General features: G+C 44.1%; 2 protein-coding genes across 2 annotated transcripts; both read left to right on the forward strand.

The window, feature by feature from the left end:
- Positions 1–964: 964 nt before the first annotated feature.
- Positions 965–12,500, forward strand: LOC148293651 (uncharacterized). Its single transcript, XM_088254550.1, has 3 exons — positions 965–1,274; positions 1,320–2,731; positions 12,304–12,500. The coding sequence occupies exons 2-3, from the start codon at positions 1,945–1,947 to the stop codon at positions 12,498–12,500; spliced, it is 984 nt and encodes a 327-aa protein (XP_088110676.1). The 5' UTR covers positions 965–1,274; positions 1,320–1,944.
- LOC110746913 (mechanosensitive ion channel protein 2, chloroplastic-like) lies at positions 12,288–21,936 on the forward strand. The gene is made up of 13 exons (XM_088255057.1): positions 12,288–12,591; positions 12,678–12,737; positions 13,125–13,288; positions 14,007–14,130; positions 14,254–14,351; positions 15,161–15,274; positions 15,581–15,641; positions 15,982–16,131; positions 16,226–16,336; positions 16,565–16,732; positions 16,916–17,029; positions 17,570–17,626; positions 20,461–21,936. The coding sequence occupies exons 1-13, from the start codon at positions 12,514–12,516 to the stop codon at positions 21,640–21,642; spliced, it is 2,481 nt and encodes an 826-aa protein (XP_088111183.1). The 5' UTR covers positions 12,288–12,513; the 3' UTR covers positions 21,643–21,936.
- The last annotated feature ends 1,376 nt before the right edge of the window (positions 21,937–23,312 follow it).

The following is a 23,312-nucleotide window of genomic DNA, read 5'->3' on the forward strand; positions in this document are numbered from 1 at the left end:
TTTTTGGGAGTTTTACTAAAACACCCAAAATGGGGGCTGAAATTATAAAAAAACCCAACACCCAAAATACTTTATAAACACACCCAAAACCCATCATTACACACACTCAAAATCCATTTATAAACACACCCAAAAAATATACAATTGTTGATTTTGGGGTTGATTTTGGGTGTGTTTCTATGTTTAAATAGTGTTTGGGTTTTTTTATAAATACATGTCTAGGATTGGGTTTATTTATAAATTTGTATATGTTTTTCTTGTTTCAGACCTTGTTAGAATCTTTGATTAGCTTAAGCTGGTTCTGGGGTTGCAACATTGTGAAAGACTACTTGATCACTTAATCAAATATCAATTGACTTTTGAAGACTGTTTTTGAGCTGTGTTATGATTTGACGTGGTAATTTCAAGTTGATGCATTAATAGCTATAAAACAACACCATTAATATTTCTAAGATACAAGTATGATGCATGTTGATGCTAAATCTTGAATAGATAGAGATGAGTGCAACTTACAAGTGGGATGGACGATCAAGAGATCGATTGGGTGTTGGATGCCGATTCTTCCTGTCCTTGGATGCTGATCCTGAATAGAAGATAAGCGAAGCTCGTAAAGTCTATGGAACCGGTGTGGAACCAGCCTAAGACCCTCCGATGCTCGAGTAAGATTGTTTTTAAGAGCTCTTGCTGTTGACTATATAGTAGTATAAAAGTCAAGCTGAAAAGTCTTACCCCTGTATTGTAGTGGGAGGGGCATACTTATAGAGGGCATTTAGTATGCTCTTAGCGCTCATTTTCGATGTGGGACTCGTGGGAGGGCCCTATGAGGTTGACACGAGTCCTTAGATATTTCAGGCGGGTGCTTCGAGGTTGATTCTGCAGAATCGGTAGGGGATACCGATTGTAGGCTGTGTTGGGCCCTGTAATGATCTTTCGCTGCTTTGAGACAATATCATCAGTAGCCTATGCCGATTGTCCGAGGCCTTGGGTGCTTGGGCGAGTTTATGAGATCCACGTGTCGTTGTACGAGTGGAGGGTCAGATATGGTACAAACAGTAGTCCCCCAAGTTGCCGATTGAGAAGCTTCTCGGTTGGGGACTTGAATGTGTATTCGGCATTCTGACCCGGACACAATGGTCCCATAATTGCCGATGGTGGTATGTAGTCCCCCAAGTGCCCAAGGGAGTGAGCTTGGATAGGAGACGGCATGATGTGCCGGTTGTTGCAAAGGGGCGAGTGAAAACTCATGAATATGCGGCTGCCGTTCGGCACGAGAGGTGAGTGAGAACTCATCAATGTGCGTCTGCCGTTCGGCACGAGAGGTGAGTGAGAACTCATCAATGTGCGCCTGCCGTTCGGCACGAGAGGTGAGTGAGAACTCATCAATGTGCGCCTGCCGTTGGTTAGTGGAGTTGTGCTCGAAGGTGGCTAGATCTGCCACGTTCGGGAAGTTGAAGCGTCTCCGAGGATTGGAAGCGTTGCAACTGACGTTTGGTCTCTCCCATGCATGCGTGACACGTGTCGGCATGGCTGTGAAGAGCCGCGTCGTTTCGTATCCCGATGCGTCGCTTCGCTTCCCGATGCTAAATCGGCCTTATAAATGTGAGGAGAAGACGAGAGTACAAATACTTGGAAATTTTGAGAGCAAAGAGAGCTTGTGAGAGGCGATTTCCGGCAACCGTGCTGAGGCTGAGCAGGCGATTTCCGGCAAGTTTGAACAAGGCGGAGGCGATTTCCGACGAACTTGAGCCACCGTGCAAACAAGGTATGTTGCCGTGTTTTCGTATTCCCATGGATCAAAGTGTTGAATTGCAAGAATTTATGTTTGAACAATGTATGAACAAGCATGAACACGCATGAACACGTATGAACGTAGTGTTTTTAGGAGGTAGAATAGGATTTGGATTCTAGCACAGCCCTTAGTGTACGTTCGTGTGTTGTTTGTAGATGTCAGATACCGAATCCGAGCGTAGGCGTAGTCCGAGGGCATACGAGGATGAGTCGTCCTCGGGGAGTTCTGCCGAAGAGAGTGGGAGTTCTGAATCTGCGAGCTCTTCGAGCTGTGAGATAGTGGAGGGGGCAGGAGGGCGTGCCGAGGCTGGGGGTACTTCAACGAGGGTGCCTGGGGGTGATGAGCCTTCGACCTCGGGTCGTGAGGCCGATGGGGGTGGTGTCTCTGTTGCCGTTCCCGGGGAAGGGGTGCTGAGGGTCGTCAGGGGTAGGCAACGGATCCCGATGGCGAAGCCCACGGAACCTGTGTTCGGAGTAGATGACTTAGAGCCGAACACACTGACCGAATCCGAGTTGGCGAAGATTCGGTCGGAGTACAACATTCCGGAATCGGTAGGGATGCGAATTCCGGAGCCCTTAGAGTCGCTAAGTGACAATGACAAGGGGGTGGTCTTCTTCACAGATGTGTTTAAGCATGGCCTTCGGCTGCCGTTAAAGCATTCGGTGCAGAAGATCCTGGCGGCGATCGGTTATGCGCCAGGGCAGTATAACCCAAATTTTTGGATTACGCTGCTCGGGACGATCACGGCGTTCAGCTTGGCCGGTGAGGGGGAGCCAAGCTACGAACAGTTCGCCCAGCTGTACAGTGTGACGAGGGCGAAGAGTGCCGATCATGGAGGGTGGGTTCAGTCCAACTGTCTCTCGGCAGGGCAGCGTGGGCACTTTGTGGTGGGGGTGCCGAGCTCTCAAAAGACGTGGCGCAAGCGTCGAGTGATTGTCTCCGGTGATTGGGAATCGGCACCCGGAGTTATCGTTGAGAGGAGGATTCCTACGTCCTTCCAGACAGTCGGTAGGGTAGAACCTGCCGTTCGGCAGGGTTAATAGTGTTGGTTTTTTTTTTTTTTTTTTTTTTTTTTTTTTTTTTTTTTTTTTTGGTACTGACCGTTGGTATTTTGGTTTCAGTGTCCTTGAAACGGCCGGCCGCACCGATCAGAGAGATTGAAGCAATCGAGAGGGTGAGAGCGAAGATTGCCGAAGAAGATCGGTTTTGTAAGGAGCTGCTCTACTTCCGGAATCTGTTCAAGGCAGGCCTGATCGGTAGGGCCGAACACGATCGGAGGGTGAAGGAGGAAGAGGAAGAAGAAAAAAGGCAAAGTAAGAGATGCCGTTCGGCAGGGTCGGTGTTTTTTTCTATGCTGCCGTTTCCTTTTTGACTTCGTGCTTTTCCTGTTTTGCAGTGGCAGGAGGGAGGCCTATGAGCGAGGCGACGAGGAGGCGTCTGGAGGGGCAAGGGGCGCCAAAGACGAAGAAGGTTCAGTCCCCCGGGCCGAAGAAGAGAAAGACGGCAGGGCCAGCGGGAGGGACGTCGGCTGATGAGCAGACGGTGGCTGACCGCCGGAGGGAGAAGAGGGCGGCGGAGGCAGAGGTCGTTCGGGAGGCCCACCTCCAAATGACGGGCAAACGGCAGATCGAGGGTCCCATCGATGTGACGCCGTTGCCGAAACGGCCAAGGGGCCCGAACGAGGGGACATCGGTGTTGATCCCTGATGATGAGGTGGAGGGAGAGGAGGGACCGGTTAACATCGCGTGTCCTCGGAAGGCTGTGCCGTTCATCAACTGTATGATTGACGGTGCTCAGATGGAGCTGGCTGAGCTGGAGCAACTGTCAACGAAGACGTTGCGTGAACAAACCGGTCGGGCCTTCCGTCTCCAAGCAGCGGTAAGTGTAGGATTTGTAGCTTAAGGATACTTTGATTCGGCATGTATTAATGTGTCCGTTGGTGTGGCAGGCTAATATGGACATGTGGCTCTGCGCGAAGCGAGCTGTGAATGCTGCCGAACGGTACCAAAAGAGATTTGAAGAGGGCCGTTCGAAGATCGCTGATGCCGGAAAGATGCTGCAGGAGGCGGACCAGCGTGCCGAGGAGAATGCGGCGAAAATTGCTGAGCTGGCGTCGAAGCTGGCGGCGACCGAGCTGGACGTGATGGCTGCCCATGAGGCGAAGGCAGCGGTAGAGGTGGCGATGGATGCGGCCGAGCGGTCGCATGCCAGGGAGCTAGTAGAGGAGAAGGCGAAGGCCGTTGCGGACTACCGATCGTCGGAGGAGTTTACACGTTTGGTGGATAGAGAGGTCATGGAGCAATGTGACGACTTTCTCTATCGAGTCAAACAGTATAATGCTGACAAGAAGCTGAACCTGAACTTCCTCCGGGATCCACCACCGCTGCCGGAAGGGGTGACCGAAGAGATGGTGGAGGCCTACAAGGGCGAGGATGCCGAGGCCGAGGAAACCGACGACACCGATTCAAGCAGTGGGGAGGAAGGTCATCCCGGGCCGAGGGCTGCCGTTACGTCTACTGCCGAGCCGTCGACTGATCCTGTGCCTGCGTCAGCTGATGTCGATGTTGTAGCGACCGAAGCCGATCCACCCACCTCGTAGACTTTTTGTTTTTAACATTTTTGAGCGTGCCGAACGGCGTATTGTAAAGACAGATGGCCCTTCTGTGGCCCCTTATTTATCAATGTTCAGTTTGTTTCGGGTTAATGTGCCATGTCCCTTAATTCTGTATGTGCGCATGTCGTATGTAGAGTATGTTTGACATAATATTGCTGAATGGTAGTGCCGTATGTATAGAATAGGGAGTTCCAAATTAAACCGATTACAAAAGTTGATGACCGAAGGTGACGACCGAAGGTATGATACAGAGGTGATGACCGAAGGGGCGTTCACTTGTAGTAATATTTGAGATGTTCTATATTCCAAGGGTGGCCGAGGGTTTGACCATCGGTACCACGCAAACGGTAAGTGCCTGGGCGGCAGATGGTGACAACTTCGTAAGGACCTTCCCAAGATGGACCAAGGGTGCCGTCGTTGGAGTCCTTGGTGGCGAGGGAGATTTTGCGTAGTACCCAGTCCCCTACTTTAAACGATCGGCGTCTGACGCGCGAGTCGTAGTAGCGGGAAGTCCGTTGTTTGTAGGCGGCATTCCGAAGCTGAGCCTGGGAACGGTGTTCCTCAATGAGGTCCAGGTTGAGAGTGAGCTGGGCTTCGTTTTGCTCTGGCTCGTAAGATGCCGTTCGGCACGATGGTGCGTTGATCTCGACTGGAACAACGGCTTCGGAACCGAAGGCAAGGGAAAATGGCGTCTCGCCAGTCGACCGTCGATAGGAGGTATTAATGGCCCATAGCGCTTCCGGAAGGAGATCGGGCCAAGCTCCTTTAGCTGTCCCAAGCTTTTTCTTCAGCGTCTTCTTGATGATCTTGTTGATTGCTTCGACTTGGCCGTTCGACTGCGGATGTGCTGGGGAGGCGAAGAACAGGTTGATGCCAAATCGGTGGCATAGGTGCCGGAACTGAGAGGAGTCGAATTGTTTTCCGTTGTCGGTGATTATTGCGTTCGGGAGGCCGAATCGACAAATGATATTCTTCCATACGAAATGTTCAACCCTGGCTGCAGTGATTGTTGCCAAAGCTTCGGCTTCGGTCCACTTGGTAAAGTAGTCGACGGCGACGATGGCGAATTTGACCTGTCCCTTGCCCTGGGGCATAGGGCCGATGAGGTCTAGACCCCATTGGGCAAAGGGCCATGGGCTAACAATCGGAGAGAGTGGTTCGGCAGGCAGCTTTGGAACGGAGCCGAAACGCTGGCATTGATCGCACTTCTGGACCAGGGTGGTGGCATCGGCATGGAGAGTCGGCCAGTAGTACCCTTGCCGAATGGTCTTGAAAGCCAATGATCTAGCCCCAGAATGGTCCCCACAGGCCCCCTCGTGAATCTCTCGTAGGACGTAGTTTCCCTGCTGCGGGGTCATGCACCGAAGCAATGGTAAGGAGTGACCACGCCGATAGAGAATCTGATTCAGAAGGAGGTATCGTGCCGATCGGCGGCGGATAGTCGTTGCTTCAGGTTTGGGGCCAGGCAACGTGCCGTTGGCGAGGTAGGCGTGGATAGGATCCATCCAACTTGGATCCTGCCGAACGGCATGTACTTCGAGGTCGGTGGTACTGCGCCGAGTGAGGACCTCGATCGGCACACGGCGCCCTATGTTGTCGTCGATCGCTGATGCAAGGCGTGATAGAGCATCGGCGTGGCTGTTCTCGGATCTGGGGATCTGTTGAACTTGGTACGCAGTGAAGTGGTGCAGCAATCGGCGAGCGTGTGTCAAGTAGGCAACCATCGAAGTGTCCTTGGCTTCAAATTCAGTCAGTATCTGGTTCACGACAAGTTGTGAGTCGCTACAGATCCTGAGTTGCTGAGCGCCCATTTCTTTAGCGAGCCGAAGGCCGGCCAACAGAGCTTCATATTCGGCTTCGTTGTTGGAAGTCCGGAATTGGAATCGGATGGCATATTCGATGGTTGTCTGGTCAGGGGCCTTGAGTACCAAGCCGGCTCCGCTGCCCTGTCGGTTGGACGAACCGTCCACGTAGAGAGTCCAAAGTGGAATTGACGGATTAAAGATTCCTTCGGTCGGGTGGGCGACTGGTACCGTCGAAGATGAATCGGATGCGGCGTCCTTCGAAACTGGCCCCTCGGACGCGGTTAACTCAGAGATGAAATCGGCTACAGCCTGTCCCTTCTCGGCAGGACGAGGGTGGTAGCGGATGTCGAATTCGCCGAGCTCGATGGCCCATTTGACTAGCCGACCGGATGTCTCCGGTCTCTGGAGTATCTGGCGCAGAGGCTGATTGGTGAGGACGGTAACACTGTGAGCCTGAAAGTATGGCCGAAGCTTGCGTGCTGAAAGGACGAGAGCGTAGGCGAGTTTTTCGAGCTCGGGGTACCGAATCTCAGCGTCTTGCAAAGCATGGCTAATGTAGAAAATGGGGAGTTCGATGCCGTTCGGCTTGCGAATGAGCACAGAGCTAAGTGCCGTTGCCGAAACCGAGAGGTAGAGGATGAGTTCTTCGCCGGGGAGAGGAGTGGATAATAGGGGTGCTCTGCTCATGTAGGCCTTAAGATCTTGGAAGGCGCGATCGCATTCGGCAGTCCAGACAATCTGCCGTTTGCTTCCTTTGAGGGCTTTGAAGAATGGAGCGCACCGATCGGTAGCCTTGGAGATGAACCGGGCTAGAGCGGCGACACGCCCAGTCAGACTCTGAATGTCCTTTTGTGTCTTCGGGACCTGCATGTCGAGTAATGCCTTGATTTTTTCAGGGTTGGCCTCGATTCCTCGTTGGCTGATCATGAAGCCGAGAAATTTGCCCGAGGAAACGCCGAAGGCACACTTGCTCGGGTTGAGGCGCATGTTGTACTTTTTTAAGACGCCGAACATGAGCGAAAGGTTGTGGAGATGAGAATCGGCCGTTCTGCTCTTGACCAGCATATCGTCCACATAGACTTCCATCGAGGTGCCAATGAGGTCGGAAAAATTTTTGTTGACCAATCGCTGGTATGTCGCCCCAGCGTTCTTCAGGCCGAACGGCATGACGTTGTAGCAGTAAAGTCCCTTGTCGGTGATGAATGCCGTGTGTTCGCGATCGGTAGGGCTCATGAATATTTGGTTGTAGCCTGAGTATGCATCCATGAAGCTGAGAAGTTCATGGCCTGCCGTGGCATCCACCATCTGATCGATCCGTGGCAGAGGAAAGCTGTCCTTTGGGCAAGCCTTGTTTAAATCGGTATAGTCTTGACACATTCTCCAGGCGCCGTTTGATTTTTTGACTAAAACCGAATTTGCCAGCCAAATTGGGTAGGTTACTTCGTGGATGAAGCCGATGGTCTTCAGTTTGTCTACTTCGAGCCTCATTGCCTCATACCGTTCGGCATCGTAGGCCCGCCGTTTCTGCCTGATGGGTTTGAAAGTGGAGCAGATGCTGAGCTTGTGGCTGATGACACTCGGGGCGATGCCGGGCATATCGTCGTATGACCAGGCGAAGACTTCTGCATTGGTTTGCAGGAAGGTGATAAAATCGGCCCTGAGTGCCGGACTCAAGGTTGTACCGATTCGAACTTGTCTGTCCGGTTGTGCTTCGGAGAGGGTGACTGGTTCTAAATCTTCGGCGGGTTGCGCTTGCGGGGTTACAGTCTCATCTCGGGGGTCATCTGGTTTGTCCGTCCCCCTGCCGTTCGGTACGCCCAAGCTGGTGGCGACCGAGTATGTTTCGCGAAGCGCAGCCCTTGCCGATTCCTTGGTTGCCGAAACGTAACACGTCCGTGCACTCAATTGGTCCCCTCGCACTTGGCCGACGCCAGCGTGTGTGGGGAACTTGAGGAGGAGCATGTGTGGTGACAGCATGGCCTTCATTTTTGTGAGCGCCGTCCTGCCGATGATAGCGTTGTATGCCGTTGGGCAGTCGACCACTAGAAAATGGGTGTAGAGGACCGTTCGTCTGGGGATGGTACCGACAGCGAACGGGAGCTGGACACTGCCGATTGGTTCAACCACGTCGCCAGAGAAGCTCAGGAGAGGGGTGATATCCTTGTTCAGATGCCGAGGGTCCACGCCGAGGGCGTTGAAAGCGTCGGCGAATAGCACGTTGACCGAACTGCCGGTGTCGATGAGGATTCGGCCTACGTCGAAATCCGATATATCAGCCCGTATGATCATAGGATCAGAGTGGGGGAAGATGATGCCTCGCTCTTCTTCTTCAGAAAAGGTGATAGGTTCCCAACCGTTGCGTTGAATTTTGTCATTGCGTCCTCCCGCCACGCTGAGGATTTGTGGATGCCGTACGGCACGAACGTAGTTTTTAACGGATCGGTTGCTGGCTTCGGCAATAGGCGCCCCTCCACTGATCATATTGATCTGCCGATTCAATGAGTTATCCGTTGCTGGCTTGGTGTTTAAATACTGATCCAGCTTTCCGTCATTGATGAGGCGTTCAACGATTTTGCGCAGCGCGATGCATGATTCCGTATCATGGCCGTTGTATTGGTGGTACCGGCAGAAGACACCGGTGTCTTTTTCGCTCTGGCGAGGGAGTTTCCGATTGTTCGGCTTCGGTATCATATCCCCTTCGGTCAGGAGAACTTGCTCATAAGTGGTGTTGAGCAAAGTGAAGATTTCGTCTGGCCGATTCCCCTTGTGGTTGCCCTTCTTGTTGTTGTCCTGCCGTTCCCGGAAGTTGTCCTTCCGCTTGTTTCGCTGAGTGGAAAAAGCAGGGACAGGGGGTGCCGTTCGGTAGGGGGCTTGGTTTGCCGATCGGTCGACCGGGAATCGGTCGTAGTTGTGCGTTGGAGGCTGATCGGTCAACGCCGTTTTGTTTATTGGGGTCGAAGCCGATCCCTTGGAGTTGAAATGCTCAGCCTTGGCGTGGATAGCCGCCTGTTTCATTAATTCGGAGTAGGTGGTCCAGTTGCTGCTGTGGACCAAATAACGAAACTGAGACGACCGAAGGCCGCTTTTGAAGGCACCGAAGGCCGCCCTGTCGTCAGTTTCCGGACATCTGGAGTACTCATGGCTGAACCTAGCCGCATATTCCCTCAACGGCTCATCGTCTTGCTGCCGAACGGTATATAGATCATCGGCGGAATATAGGCGATCGGTCTGAATCATAAAATGGTTGAGGAAGGTTTGCTTCAACTGATTGAAATTGTCGACCGTGTCTGGCTCCATCCGATAGAACCAATTCAGAGCGGCTCCGGTCAGGGTGGAGGGGAATAGCAAACATTGGCCTTCGTCCGTCAGTCCTTTGCAACCCAGAGCTGATTGGAAGGTATGAATGTGGGTAACGGGATCTTCGACCCCCGAATAAAACGATATGCGGAGTGCTTGGACCTCCTTCTCGTGTCTGAATGTCCGGATTCAATTGGTGAACGGCCCTGGCTGTACCGTTCCCCATGTTGGTGTCCGAGCCTGGTCTTGTTCCTTCTCGATGCGAGTCATCTTCTGTAGGAGGAGACGAATAGTCGGATCGGTAGATGGAAGATCGTCACCAAAGGGTTCGATCGCTCGGTTCCCTGTGCGTTGGTCAGTATTGTGACCTCGCCTTCCTTGGTCTGCCGTTCGGCTGGGGCTTCTCTCGTAATTTCCTTTTCGCCGATCGTTGTCTTGGTTTGATCGGTGGCTGTGGCGTCGTGCAGAGGGCCCTGCCGATGAGATTGTGGTTCCTGGGGATGTTGGAACATAATCTGATTCGTCCGTCTCTTCCAGGCCGATCGCGCCGTACCTCTGGCGTAAGGGGGATTTTGGTCCAAGTACCTCCAGGCGTGGATCGTCTAGCTTCGCCCGGACCTGGATGGGCGATGACTGCCGTTCCCTGCGCCGATCGTTGATCCTCTCGCGGCAATCAGAATAAACGCGATATTCGGGATGGCGTTCCTTCGGAGTGGGCACGAACAGTCTTCGGGAGACAGTTGGTCCGTTCGCGGCCTGCTGCTTCCCTCTATCCTGGAAAGTGGGCTTTCGTACGCTTTTAAACGATTTCTCCTGCCGAAGCTGTGTGGCTGGTTCCCGATCGTTCTGCAACTGGGCGGAGAGTGTTTGTTGTTGATGCAGTTGCCTCTGGGTGTCATCCAGTTTGGAGGCGAGAACATTGTTGTGCTCCTGCATTCTTGCCATATCCTGCTGTAGGGTCTCCATCCGAGCCTCCAGGGTGGTCGGTCGAGCAGGTGTCTGAAGCAAGGGAGTTGGATTCGGCTCGCCAACGAGGCCGAGGATGGGGCCATCGGTAGGGAGGGCCGAAGATGGATTCATTTTTTGGTCTCAGAGTTCTTTGTTTTGAGATATGGGTTGATCGATAAGCGATTCCCACAGACGGCGCCAATCTGTTGATGCTAAATCTTGAATAGATAGAGATGAGTGCAACTTACAAGTGGGATGGACGATCAAGAGATCGATTGGGTGTTGGATGCCGATTCTTCCTGTCCTTGGATGCTGATCCTGAATAGAAGATAAGCGAAGCTCGTAAAGTCTATGGAACCGGTGTGGAACCAGCCTAAGACCCTCCGATGCTCGAGTAAGATTGTTTTTAAGAGCTCTTGCTGTTGACTATATAGTAGTATAAAAGTCAAGCTGAAAAGTCTTACCCCTGTATTGTAGTGGGAGGGGCATACTTATAGAGGGCATTTAGTATGCTCTTAGCGCTCATTTTCGATGTGGGACTCGTGGGAGGGCCCTATGAGGTTGACACGAGTCCTTAGATATTTCAGGCGGGTGCTTCGAGGTTGATTCTGCAGAATCGGTAGGGGATACCGATTGTAGGCTGTGTTGGGCCCTGTAATGATCTTTTGCTGCTTTGAGACAATATCATCAGTAGCCTATGCCGATTGTCCGAGGCCTTGGGTGCTTGGGCGAGTTTATGAGATCCACGTGTCGTTGTACGAGTGGAGGGTCAGATATGGTACAAACAATGCATGTACGTCAAATTTCTACTATATCACATAAACGAATAAGATAACTAATATATTGAAAAAAAAATTGAAAAAAAATTATACGGAACTTCAAATTACAGTTGCGAAGAATTAGAGAGAAAAATAAAATGGCTTACTTGCAGTTGAAAGATGAAGAGAATTCTTGAAATTGATGGAGATTATCTGGTAAGGGTAGAAATTAGGGTTGTACAATACAATATATATATATATATATATATACACTAGCTCCTTGAGCATGTGCCAATTGGTTTTTTTTAAATTATTTTTTTTAGTATTAAGAAAAGATAACATGGGTAATTATTATCTGATTTTGTTTTTAATTTTAATTTTTTTAATATAAAAAAATATGAATTTACCATATTATCCTCATGTAATTAATAATTTCAATTTTTAATTTTTGAATTAACCAAGGGCATTTTATGGTATTTTGAATGTTTCATCATTCTTTGCCTTTTTCTTTATATATATATATATATTAATTTAGAAAAAAAAAAAAAAAAGAGGTAAGTAGAATAAACCTACAGCCGGCTGGATTTAGAAAAGGCAAGAAAGATATTAATTCTTCTTGCTTTAAGTTTATCTTCTTCTATATATCTATATATATAAAGCAAAAGGCAGAGAATGGTGAAACATTCAAAATACCAGAAAATGCCCTTGATTAATTCAAATATTAAGAATTGAAATTATTAATTAAATTAGGATAATATGGTAAATTCACATTTTGTTCATATTAAAAGAAAATAAAAATAAAAACAAAATCAGATAATAGGTCATACTTTTATGAAACATAATTACCCATGTTATATTTTCTTAATTCTAAAAATAAAATAAAAAAGGAAAAAGAAAATCAATTGGCACATGCTTACAAGGGGCTAGTTACAATTAAGGTAAGGAAAAAAAAAACAGAAACTTGCGTTTTTATTTTTCAAAACACTCCAAGTGAGACGTCGTTTCATTTAAAGTTAAAACACTGCAATCTAAACGACGTCGTTTCATAACAATAAACCTAAAATACAAACACGTGAGTCGTCTTCCTCGCAGAGTCGCAGCCAATTTGCAGACTCGCAAAATTTCTTCCGGTTCAGAAGTGTCCAGATCTGGCTCGCCTGGCCACGCCTTGCAACGCTCCTTACGCCTTCCCCGCGCTAAACGTGCAACTCGCGAAACAGCTGACCGCCTCGGGCGATTTCCTGCCGCCTCTCTCCGACGCGCGCGAAGGCATGCCTTTAAAACACTGATTTCAACCCAATAATGGTTCTTGCTGGTTCATTGCAATTGTCCCATCAACTGGGACTTTGCAAGAATCAGAGGTACCGAGAACAATATAAGGTACTATAAAACTTTATTTTTTCAATTTCTATTGCACTATTATCCAGAGATTGTTTTTTATCCTAAAGTAATTTCATTCTTCACAGAGTGGAATAGGAAGGGACAAGTTATATTCATTAAGCACTGCCCTTACATCACGATTTGCGGTATGATTCATGACTTATTACTTTAGACCCTAATATGGATAGGACCAATTGGGACAGAGGAAGAGTGATCACATGCTATCATTACATTCTATTAGTTTTCCTGACATATATCAAAAAATTTGACCATTCTGATGTACTTCATTCCATTACTTGTTTTCTCGCCCATTTAGCAGATGGATATGTAAATTTTTTGTATGGGGAAATGATGGCTGAGTTACTCTTCTGGAGTACTGTAGATGGTATATATAGGGAAACATTCTCTTACTAGACTGTGTGGCAAGATAACACACTGTGGTATATATAGGAATACTCTTTTAGTGATGCTCTCATCTTTTGGAAGTTTAGAGACTTTCAGCAAAGATTTTGAGTTTATCTCCTGTGTTACAGTTTCAGAAGCAGGATTCTTGGGGTATCCGTTTATCAGACAATGGATACAGGTCCTTACATACTGTGTCTCACAGCTATCATGCATTTAAGTGCCATTCTTCGCTAACATCAGGCCAACCATTCGACCAACACGGCTTGAAGACAGCTGCAATGGTGTTGACAAGGTAATTTTTGTTTCTTGCTTAAGTGTGTATGAACATGTCATATGTGTGCCGTATAGTTATGGTTTTTTAATATTAAAATTATATGGTAACTTATGCATGACTATGGTTTGTGCATTACGATAGCTTCTGTGGCTTTACTCTATAGTTTCCTTTCAATCTTTCATTCTACTTATGTTATTCTTTTGATTTTGTCTTGAAAACATTATTTGATAACTTCTGCTTGAGTTTAAACATAAGCAACCCTATTACCATTTACCAATATATGAGCACGGCATCATTTTATTTTGGAAATCAATTTGCATACTTTTTTCCCCCGATCATAGGTATTTGCATGACCCGGATAATTTTCTAGAATGGTGTTTTGATGTATCATGCCATTAATATGTTTCGACTCTACGTACTTATAAGCAACAAACTGACTGCTCAAAATAGTATTTCAATCTCTAGTAGTGATGATCGATTGCAATAAAACTACTCAGATATGAAGACTAAAGTCTGATAAGTAGAAGGATATCGAGTTCAGATATCTTGATGTTTTTGCTTGCTTAATAGTTTCTCGTGTTCTTTGTTGTTCAGCTGGTGCATTTTAAATGCAGGCTTTCATGTCTCTATCAGTTGTGCATGATGTCAAATGCTGTAATCTTTAGTGCTCTACACTTGTGATTTGTGGAATCTTCTTTACTAAATTTTATAAACAGTCATTCGTTTTATTATGCAGATCATATAATGCTTTGCAAGGTTGTCCTCTTGTATTCAAATTGATTCCATCAGTTGGCATTATTATCTTTGCCATATGGGGTCTGGCACCACTTATGCGCCTGAGCAGAAATCTGATTCTTCATGTATGTTTATCTTTTTGTGTGTTCTTTTTTGCTTTAAATAATACAGTGCAGTTCATTTTGCCTGTGTTTCTGAATTGGACAAACACCTGATAATGTTATCCAATTTTTCATACTATCCTGCAGAAAAGTGATGGTAGTTGGAAAAAGAGTAATACACATTATGTTACAACCTCGTATATTCAACCTACGCTGCTATGGATGGGAGCAATACTCATATGCAGGTTTCTCTATGTTGTATTTTTCTGGATTATATAATTTTATGTCTTATCTTCTTCATGGGAAGTCCCTCCGCCAAAACAAAATTTACGGTTAGAAAAATGAGAAAATCTAAAAGCTCTGAAGAAGATAAGGAAGGAATACTGTCTAAAACGGATAAATTCAGTCAAACAATGGGTTTAGAACCTTTGGGTTATTAAAGAGAACTCAACACCATTAAAATTTTGACTATTTTCTTTTCCTTCATTTATGTGATTATTATGATAAAGGTGGAACAGCCTTGAAACTACTCTACTTCCTCACCAACCAAACTTCTCCTTCCAGCACCATATGTATTCCAGAACTGTTTTAAGGCATTAGTGTATGTACCCCATAAAGATAAAGCACAGGTGACTAAGGGTCTTTGTGAATTCGGTTTTGGTTTTTGGTTTTCATTTTTGGTTAGAGATAGAGAAATATATGCGAGAAAGGAAGAATGAAGAAGGGTGGCGGGAGGGAGGTGGAAGAATTATATATGAAATGGTATATAAAATGAAAACTATAAATTTAATATAATTTTAAGTGGTTTCTTTTTCAATTTTTTGTTTCATATGTTCTCCTTCATTTCTCCCTCCTCTCTCCTACCGCCCTCCTTTCCCCCATATATTTTCCCTCTATTTCTAACAAAAAATAAAAACTGAAACCAAACATGAAAAAGGTTCCAAATGGGCCCTGAAGTTCCCTCACAACAGAACATTGGAGAAATAATAATTTTTTTTATTTTTAATGTGAAGTCCAGTTAGGTAATGTACTGATCATAGTGGTTTTCTTGCAGGGCATTGGATCCAGTTGTTCTACCTACAGAAGCTAGCCAGATTGTAAAGCAACGTCTTTTGGATTTTATAAGATCATTGTCAACTGTTCTGGCATTTGCCTATTGTTTATCAAGGTCAGCCTGTTTTCTATTTTAGTCTTGAAAATGCTTGATTAGGTTGTCAGCGAACAATAATATAGGAGAGTATAACTGTTGGACCACTTGAAGATTTTTTCTGAACATTTTAAGTACTGTGTTTCGGATCACCAATACTTGGTCTTTTTAATTTCTTGATGTTTCATTTGACCAATCAACCATAAGCTTTCCATGATATGTAGTTGTTGTATTGATTTGTGCTCTTTAATGCAGCTGACAGTCTCCAATTTGTAACCCTGGTGGACAGTTGCTTTCTTGATATCTAATTGCAATATTTTCATGCAGTGTGATTCAACAAGCACAGAAATATTTCATGGAGACTAGTGACTCCGGTGATACCAGAAATGTATGTGTTACGTGCCGTAATTGTTCAACTTATTATCTGATTCGGGGATTCAACTTTCTAGGATTTTCCTTTTCTTTTCTTATTTACCTCTAGCTCTAGCTTATGTGCTATATTCCTGCACTCATTGGCTTTTCATTTTTTTTGGGTATGCCTTATTGAAGAGGCACACAAGTATGAACAAATATGCTTGATTAATTGCGATGACATCTGGGTCTTATTTTGCTGAATAGTCAAATTATGCTCGTGGTTATCAAGGGATCCCACCTGCCACTCTCTCTCTCTCATCATGAAATGCGTTGTAGTTATTTCCATAAAGAATGAGCTCTTTCGTTTTGTGCAGATGGGTTTTCAATTTGCTGGGAAGGCTGTTTACTCTGCAGTATGGGTTGCTGCTGTTTCATTATTCATGGAGTTGCTAGGTTTCTCTACCCAAAAGTGGCTTACTGCAGGAGGTCTTGGGACAGTATTACTGACGCTGGCTGGTCGTGAGGTGAAACCCTGAAACTCCCTTTCATGAGATGTTCTTATGTTCCTTTAAATATCCAAGTTTATTTCATTGTTTGACCTCTTCTTTTTAAATCTAGATCTTCACAAATTTCCTGTCAAGTGCAATGATTCATGCGACTCGGCCTTTTGTTGTGAATGAATGGATTCAAACAAAAATCGAAGGATATGAAGTATCTGGCACTGTTGAGGTTTGTATTTGAGATTGAACATTCATGCACTAGGGTTAACTGACAGTTGGAGGAAGACTAGAGAAAGATATTAATGCTTTTTTTTTTTGGGTACAGATATTATGCATATTTGTAAACTGGTAATAATGCAGACACGAAACCATGCAGTTACATGACCAATTTTATTAACATTTGTTTGCTGAAATTATAGATTACCATGGTAATCTGGGACTCTTTTGTTGTGTGTAGCATGTGGGTTGGTGGTCACCAACAATTGTTAGAGGTGAAGATCGTGAAGCAGTTCACATTCCAAACCACCAGTTCACAGTGAATGTCGTGAGAAATCTCAGTCAAAAAACTCATTGGCGTATCAAAACTCACCTTGCTATCAGTCACTTGGATGTCCATAAGATAAATGTAAGGAGTAAGATTAACTATTTCTTCAATACATAAGATTAAGGAGTCAGATGATCTCAGTTCAATCTCTGACTTTTGGTCCTCTCCTCTTCTGGTTTGATGGCTGGTCTGGTTGTCAGAATATTGATGTAATTGCATGCATGCTGAGTGTGTTACTTGTTGGTTTCCCTTATCTTTGTGTAGAATATTGTTGCTGACATGCGCAAAGTCTTGTCCAAGAATCCTCAAGTTGAGCAGCAGAGGTTGCATAGAAGAGTATTTCTGGATAATGTTACTCCTGAGAATCAAGCTCTTTTGGTTAGTGTTAAACAATTTGACGCTCGTAAAATTATTTACTACATCCACATTGTTAGTCTGTTCATAGGTGCTAGTTATTTATTGATTTTATTTTTTTAGATATCGAGTTAATTTCTCATTTATATGGGAAGAATACACCAGTCTTGATATGGTTCCCAAATGAAGGGCTATGTAATGTATATTCTGAAGATATGTAAGAGCTGTCCATTAATGTTTTTGTTTTATTATTTAAGGGAGAGAGAGAGAGAGAGAGAGAGAGAGAGAGAGAGAGAGAGAGAGTACATAAACCTAAAACCAAAAAAAATACTGTTGTTGGCACTCCAAACTAGTCATCCTGCTTAAATATTGTAAGTAATTTTTTATTTGAAAATCTTATATACGTATGCATAAGTGTTCATACAGTGAAGCAATGAGCGTGTGTCCATAGGCTCATCAATAAAATTATATTTTTAAATATTATTGTCCTCACAATTATATGTGTTTTAACTTTGAACTACATACATATGTGTACATAAGTTTCTTATTTTGTGCATATTGCAGATCCTGGTTTCCTGTTTTGTGAAGACATCACATCATGAAGAGTATCTATGCGTCAAGGTAAGAGCATTTTGATTCAGTAGAGCTGTTCTACCTTCTAATAGCTGACTTCAGTTTACCATAATTAAGCTAAATTATAATATGCCAATGTGGAAGAAAGATGATAAAATATCTTAGCCAATTAAGTAGAAACTGTTTTCTTACAATGAAATAATGCATGTTTCAACCCATACCTTGCATGTCAACAATTTCGTACTTGAGACAAGTTTAGTTAAGCCTTAATTACACCAATGCCCCCTGAAACTTTGGTCAAATCTCAGTTTGCTCCCCAAAACTTAAAATGACCACTTTCATACATTGACCGAGGTTTAGTGACCCACTTTGCCCCCTGTCGTCAACTCCATCCAAAACTCTGTTAAAATTGATGACGTGGCATGGGTTTATTGGTAATTTCATACACAGATCATTACACCAATTAAGTGGGTGACGTGGCAAGTGGAGCCCACCTCTGCATAGTTAAAAAATAAAAAATAAATTTTTTTCTAATAACTACAAATTTAAAAAAACTTTAGAAAAAAAAAACTCAAAAACCTTCCTCCAATCCTCCCATCTATGCACCCCAAACCCAACCCACACCCATCTACAGCTGCCACCACTCCACCATCCCTTTCCACAAACCCAACCCCACCCAGCACTTACAACCACTCAGCACGACAGTGGATTGATCTTCCCCCCAAAATCCCCAAATCAAAATTGCCAAATATGAAATAGACAACAGCGTTGGGTAGGGGCAAGATCTGGTTTTCTGGGGTTGAGCCAAGCAGATCTTGGGGTGGGGCGCGATTGTTTGGGGGTCAAAGTTGTATGGGGCAATTTTGGGTCTTTAAATTGTATTCTCCTCACTTAATTGTCTCTATGTGCGGCTGGACCTGGCAGTCCATCCATACCAAAGATTGAGTAAAGATTTGATATCTGCATATATTTATAGGTCTAGGAAAGGGATTTTCTTGTTCTTTTTCTTGTGGGGTTATGAGATCTAGGAAATTGACTCATTAAGAAGAACTGAGGAATATTAAAAATTGAGATCTGCATATTGAGGAAGGAAGAGATCTGCATGTATTCTAAGAAATTAAAAACTAAGAGTGGTTCGTTGGGGAAGAAAGAAGGTGATGATTGACGAAGGACCATAAAAAAAAAACCTACATTCCGATTTCACGGAAATGGATTTGAGTCTTGACAAACACTTCAGAGAATCTAGATTTTATTTTGTATTTCTTTCTTTGGGCCAGACGCTTTAGAGGTTTGAGACAATTATTGTGTTAACGGTAATGCAATCCTAATCCAAATATAAGGATTTGATGGATGTATTAGAAGTTTTTTATGTTATGCTACATGATGAAGTAAGCAAGCAAAAGAGAGTATAATGCGAATGAAAGAGGAGAGTCGTCACCCTCTTAATGTCGGCTCCCTAGATATATTTATATAAAGCCATCTTTGAGTTAATTTCATAAACCCCATTTATATTATGATTACACTATGATCCATAACTTACAACACTCCCTCTCAAGCTGAAGGATAAATAATTGTCATGCCAAACTTTGTACAAATATTAGAAAGATTTCCTTTCCCTAAATCATGTTAAGACAAAAAAAAAAATCATTGCTAAAGATATCTCCCGACTCATCCTTAGACCTGACTTAAGATGTAGTAATATGTTTCTTCATAGTCCTTTCTCTCTCTTAGTAGCAATCCATGGATTCCATGTCAATATGTTTCATAACCTCATGAAATGTCAAATTACTTGCAATATACATGTAGAGTTGAAATATTGAATTACTTGCCGTCCATTTCTTCACAGTCCTATCTCTCACAAAATAACAATCCTTGTCAATATGTCTCATCCTCTCTTGAAATATCAAATTAGACTTTGATTATCACGAAACACTCTCATAGAGTGCTGTCACGTGCACCCATTTCTTGTAGAGAAAAAGGTTTTCACCTACAAAATCTCACATGTCGTGTGAGTTGCCCGTAATTGGCCTGTAGATGATGTCACAACCACACTTATCTTTTTTACTTCCTAAGCCACTACAACAACAGGAGATAGATTTACCCACGTAGACACCTGCCCAGTCAGCATCTGAAAAACTAATAACTTCTGGGTCATTTAAGAGTTCCCCTGCTTCCTTATCAAATTTGACTTTAGGATCCAAAGGAGTATCAATCGGCTTAGCTCCCAAACACTCCTGTCTCATTTAATAGATCAATATATTTCCTTTATTGGAGACTTACTCCCATTTGGGATCTAGAAATCTCTGCTTCGTCCGAAAATTGTATTCAGATAGGTTTGAAGTTCATTCATGGATGCCCAAGGTGATAATGCCATTGGTATGCAAAGACCTAACACTTGAAACACCAATAAGATAATAGGGGACCATATACCATTCCCCGATAAGTAATGTATTTCCTCTGAGATCCTGAATAACACAAAAGGTAGCATGAAAGATGACACAACAGTTAACGGCTTTATCAGTCATTTACAGATACAAGAAAATTAACAGAAAAATGAATAAGATGAGGAGGGATTCTTTGTGCCATTACCAATGACGGCACACAAATTGCCATCAACAAAATGGCAGAATGAATATGTATTCCTGGCGTACTCTGATTCTGAAATCAGATTGGTACTTGCCTGAATGTGTGTTCCAGATTCATTGTCTGGCAATATAAGTCTGACCAGAGTACATCATTCAGTTTGTTTCCCACTTCATATAATAATTGTACTGTGACCCATAACTCCTAAGTCTAACTATTACAATGCATTTTTACATCATGATTTCTTTCTCTGTGAGACTATTGCTCATTTTACGTATAATGAATGTTTGAATGAACAGGAAGCTATACTGTTGGATCTTCTCAGAGTCATTAGCCATCATAAGGCCCGACTTGCCACACCAATTCGTACAGTTCAGAAAATGTATAGTGACACCGACTTGGACAGTGTACCATTTGCAGATTCAATATATAACCATTCTGGAGTAACATCCAGACGCCCACTCCTACTGATTGAACCCTCATACAAAATCAATGGAGAAGATAAAAAAAGAAGCCGTACGCAAACTAGTGGAGAGCGAGATGGGAAAGCCACAATGCGGCCAGCACCTGACTCCAAGGTCAGAGAAACACCAACTTCTGACACCAAGGCAGATTCTAAAGTTGGAGCAACACCAGTATCTGACTCCAAGACCAGAGAAACACCATTATCTGACTCCAAGACCAGAGAAACACCATTATCTGACTCCAAGACCAGAGAAACACCATTATCTGACACCAAGACCAGAGAAACACCATTATCTGACTCCAAGACCAGAGAAACACCATTATCTGACACCAAGGCAGATGCCAGGAGTGGAGAAATGCCAAATTTAAACACGAAGGAGGGTTCTAAGGGTGCAAAATCATCTATTTCTTATCCCCAAGGTGACAAAGAAACGGGGAAGTCAACATCTAATTCTATCTCCAAGATGAATTCTAGAGACACTGAAAAGTCTGATTCTGATTCCAAAGCAGCAGGCATAGTGTCGAACACATCTAATTCTGTCTCCAAGATGAATTCTAGAGACACTGAAAAGTCTGATTCTGACTCCAAAGCAGCAGGCAGAGTATCTGATAATTCGACGCAAAATATCTCTGATAGAAAGCAACTTAAGACTGCAAGTTTAGGGAATGTTATTCCGAGCACTATTAATAAACCTACATTTTCCTCATCAGAAGGTGGTGCTGACAAAACAAGTGGGTCAGCGGCATCTCCAGTGAAACAGGAAGGTGAAAGGATGCCAGTTCCAGAGCCACCACCGTCAAGGCCTGCTAGAGAAGAAAATATAGTGCTTGGTGTTGCTTTAGAGGGCTCAAAGAGAACCCTTCCTATCGAGGAGGGGATGGCTTCCCCTTCGCCTCATGTAGCGGCAAATGATTTGGCATCTAGCCGCAAAGGAAATGCATCTCCAATTGCTGATAAGGGTAAGAAAAATTATCAGGTTCCAGCTGCACCGGGTTCAACATCTGGTAGTGATTGAGTTTAGGAAGATAAAGGGAGTCGTGGCTTATGCCCTGTGCAATTCCTGACTCTTTTAGAAAGGCACTCCATGAAGCTGTATTTTTTCAAAGCTGCTCACACTGTACAGTGTACATGCTTACTGTATTTTTCGTCATTGTTGTTGCCAATGGTACTCTGTAGTATTTGTCGGCCCTTTTCATTGGGCCAACAATACATCAAAGAAAAATGTAAGCTTCCATCATGGCCGTTTGAGGCTGATCTGTTTGGATTTCTTTCATGATTACAAAGATGTTCATACATGTCCAAGTTGAAATTGGGGTTCATTGTTTCTCTCATATCAGGCTCTCATTTCATTCTGCTTTAAATTTGGTAAGCTTATCAAACATACTGTAGTAAAATATAAAAAAAGGACTGCATAGGCGGGCAATTATTTGAAAAGGTTTCTGAAGTCCCGAACAAAACTTAATTGTATTAGAAATCCAGCATTACTCGAATTTATACATTAAGCTCCTTCAGTGAACATTTAATACAAATACCTTAGTGAATGTCTAGTGTGCTTATTTGTTCAATAAGGGATCATGAGGGGCTTTTGATTCATAATACACTTGTCAATATGTGTTCAATATAATTGTGTAAACAACTTTTGAATATTTAAGGCTTAATTACTACAGTGCTCCTGAAACATTGGTCAAATCTCACTTTACCCTTTTAAAGTCAAAGTGACCCACTTTGCCCTTTTGACCAAGGTTTGATGTTCCACAGTGCCCCTTACCATCAACTCCATCCAAGAGTCTGTTAAGTTTGATGATGTGGCAAGGGTGTTTTAGTCATTTTGTGCATATAGGTCTTTTACTCACCAATTTGAGTGGGTGATGTGGCAAAATGGAGCCCACCTCCAGCATGGATTAAAATATAATAAACATTATTTACTTAAAAAAAATTAAAATACATACATAAAATTTAAAATCTCTCTCTCTCTCTCTCTCTCTCTCTCTCTCTCTCTCTCTCTCTCTCTTCTCTCTCTCTCTCTCTCTCTCTCTCTGTGCAGGGTGGGTTGTGATGGGGAAAAGGGGCTAGAGGGGCACAGGTTAGGGAGGAGGGGAATGGGTATGGGCTATGTTGCACGGATACGAGTATGAGGACACAAAAACGCGACACGGTGACACGAAAAATATCAAAAAATTAGGACACAGACACGGCTAGGACACTACAATTAAAATAATAATAAATACTAATAAAATTATAATAATATATATTTAAAAATAATAATTCATACTCAATACTTCAATATCTCATAATTCAATAAAACAAAACAAAGGACTCATGTTCATCATCCATACATAATAATTAATACACTACAAAATAAAACATAAATGATCTATCCTCTCAATCTTGTTCAAGCATATGTCTTCATTGTTGTTGCTATTAGAAAATAACACGCCTGGAAAGGAAGAGAAGAAGAAAAGGGAAGGAATTCGTGGCTGTTGTGTGCACAAATGAGATGTGCGGCTGAATAGGTGAGCTTTAAGTTTAGAAAAGTTATTTTTTACACTTTTAACCCTACTGTCCACCACCGTTTCAAAAATTACGTTTTGACTGCAATTTTTATTTTCAAATTTTCAAATTGGTCCCTGCCGTGTCTTAATGTTCAATCTGTGTCTTGACAGTGTCCCAACCGTGTCTTGACCG

Source organism: Prunus avium, chromosome 6 (genome assembly GCF_965620075.1).
Source record: "Prunus avium chromosome 6, drPruAviu1.hap1.1, whole genome shotgun sequence".
NCBI lineage: Eukaryota > Viridiplantae > Streptophyta > Magnoliopsida > Rosales > Rosaceae > Prunus > Prunus avium.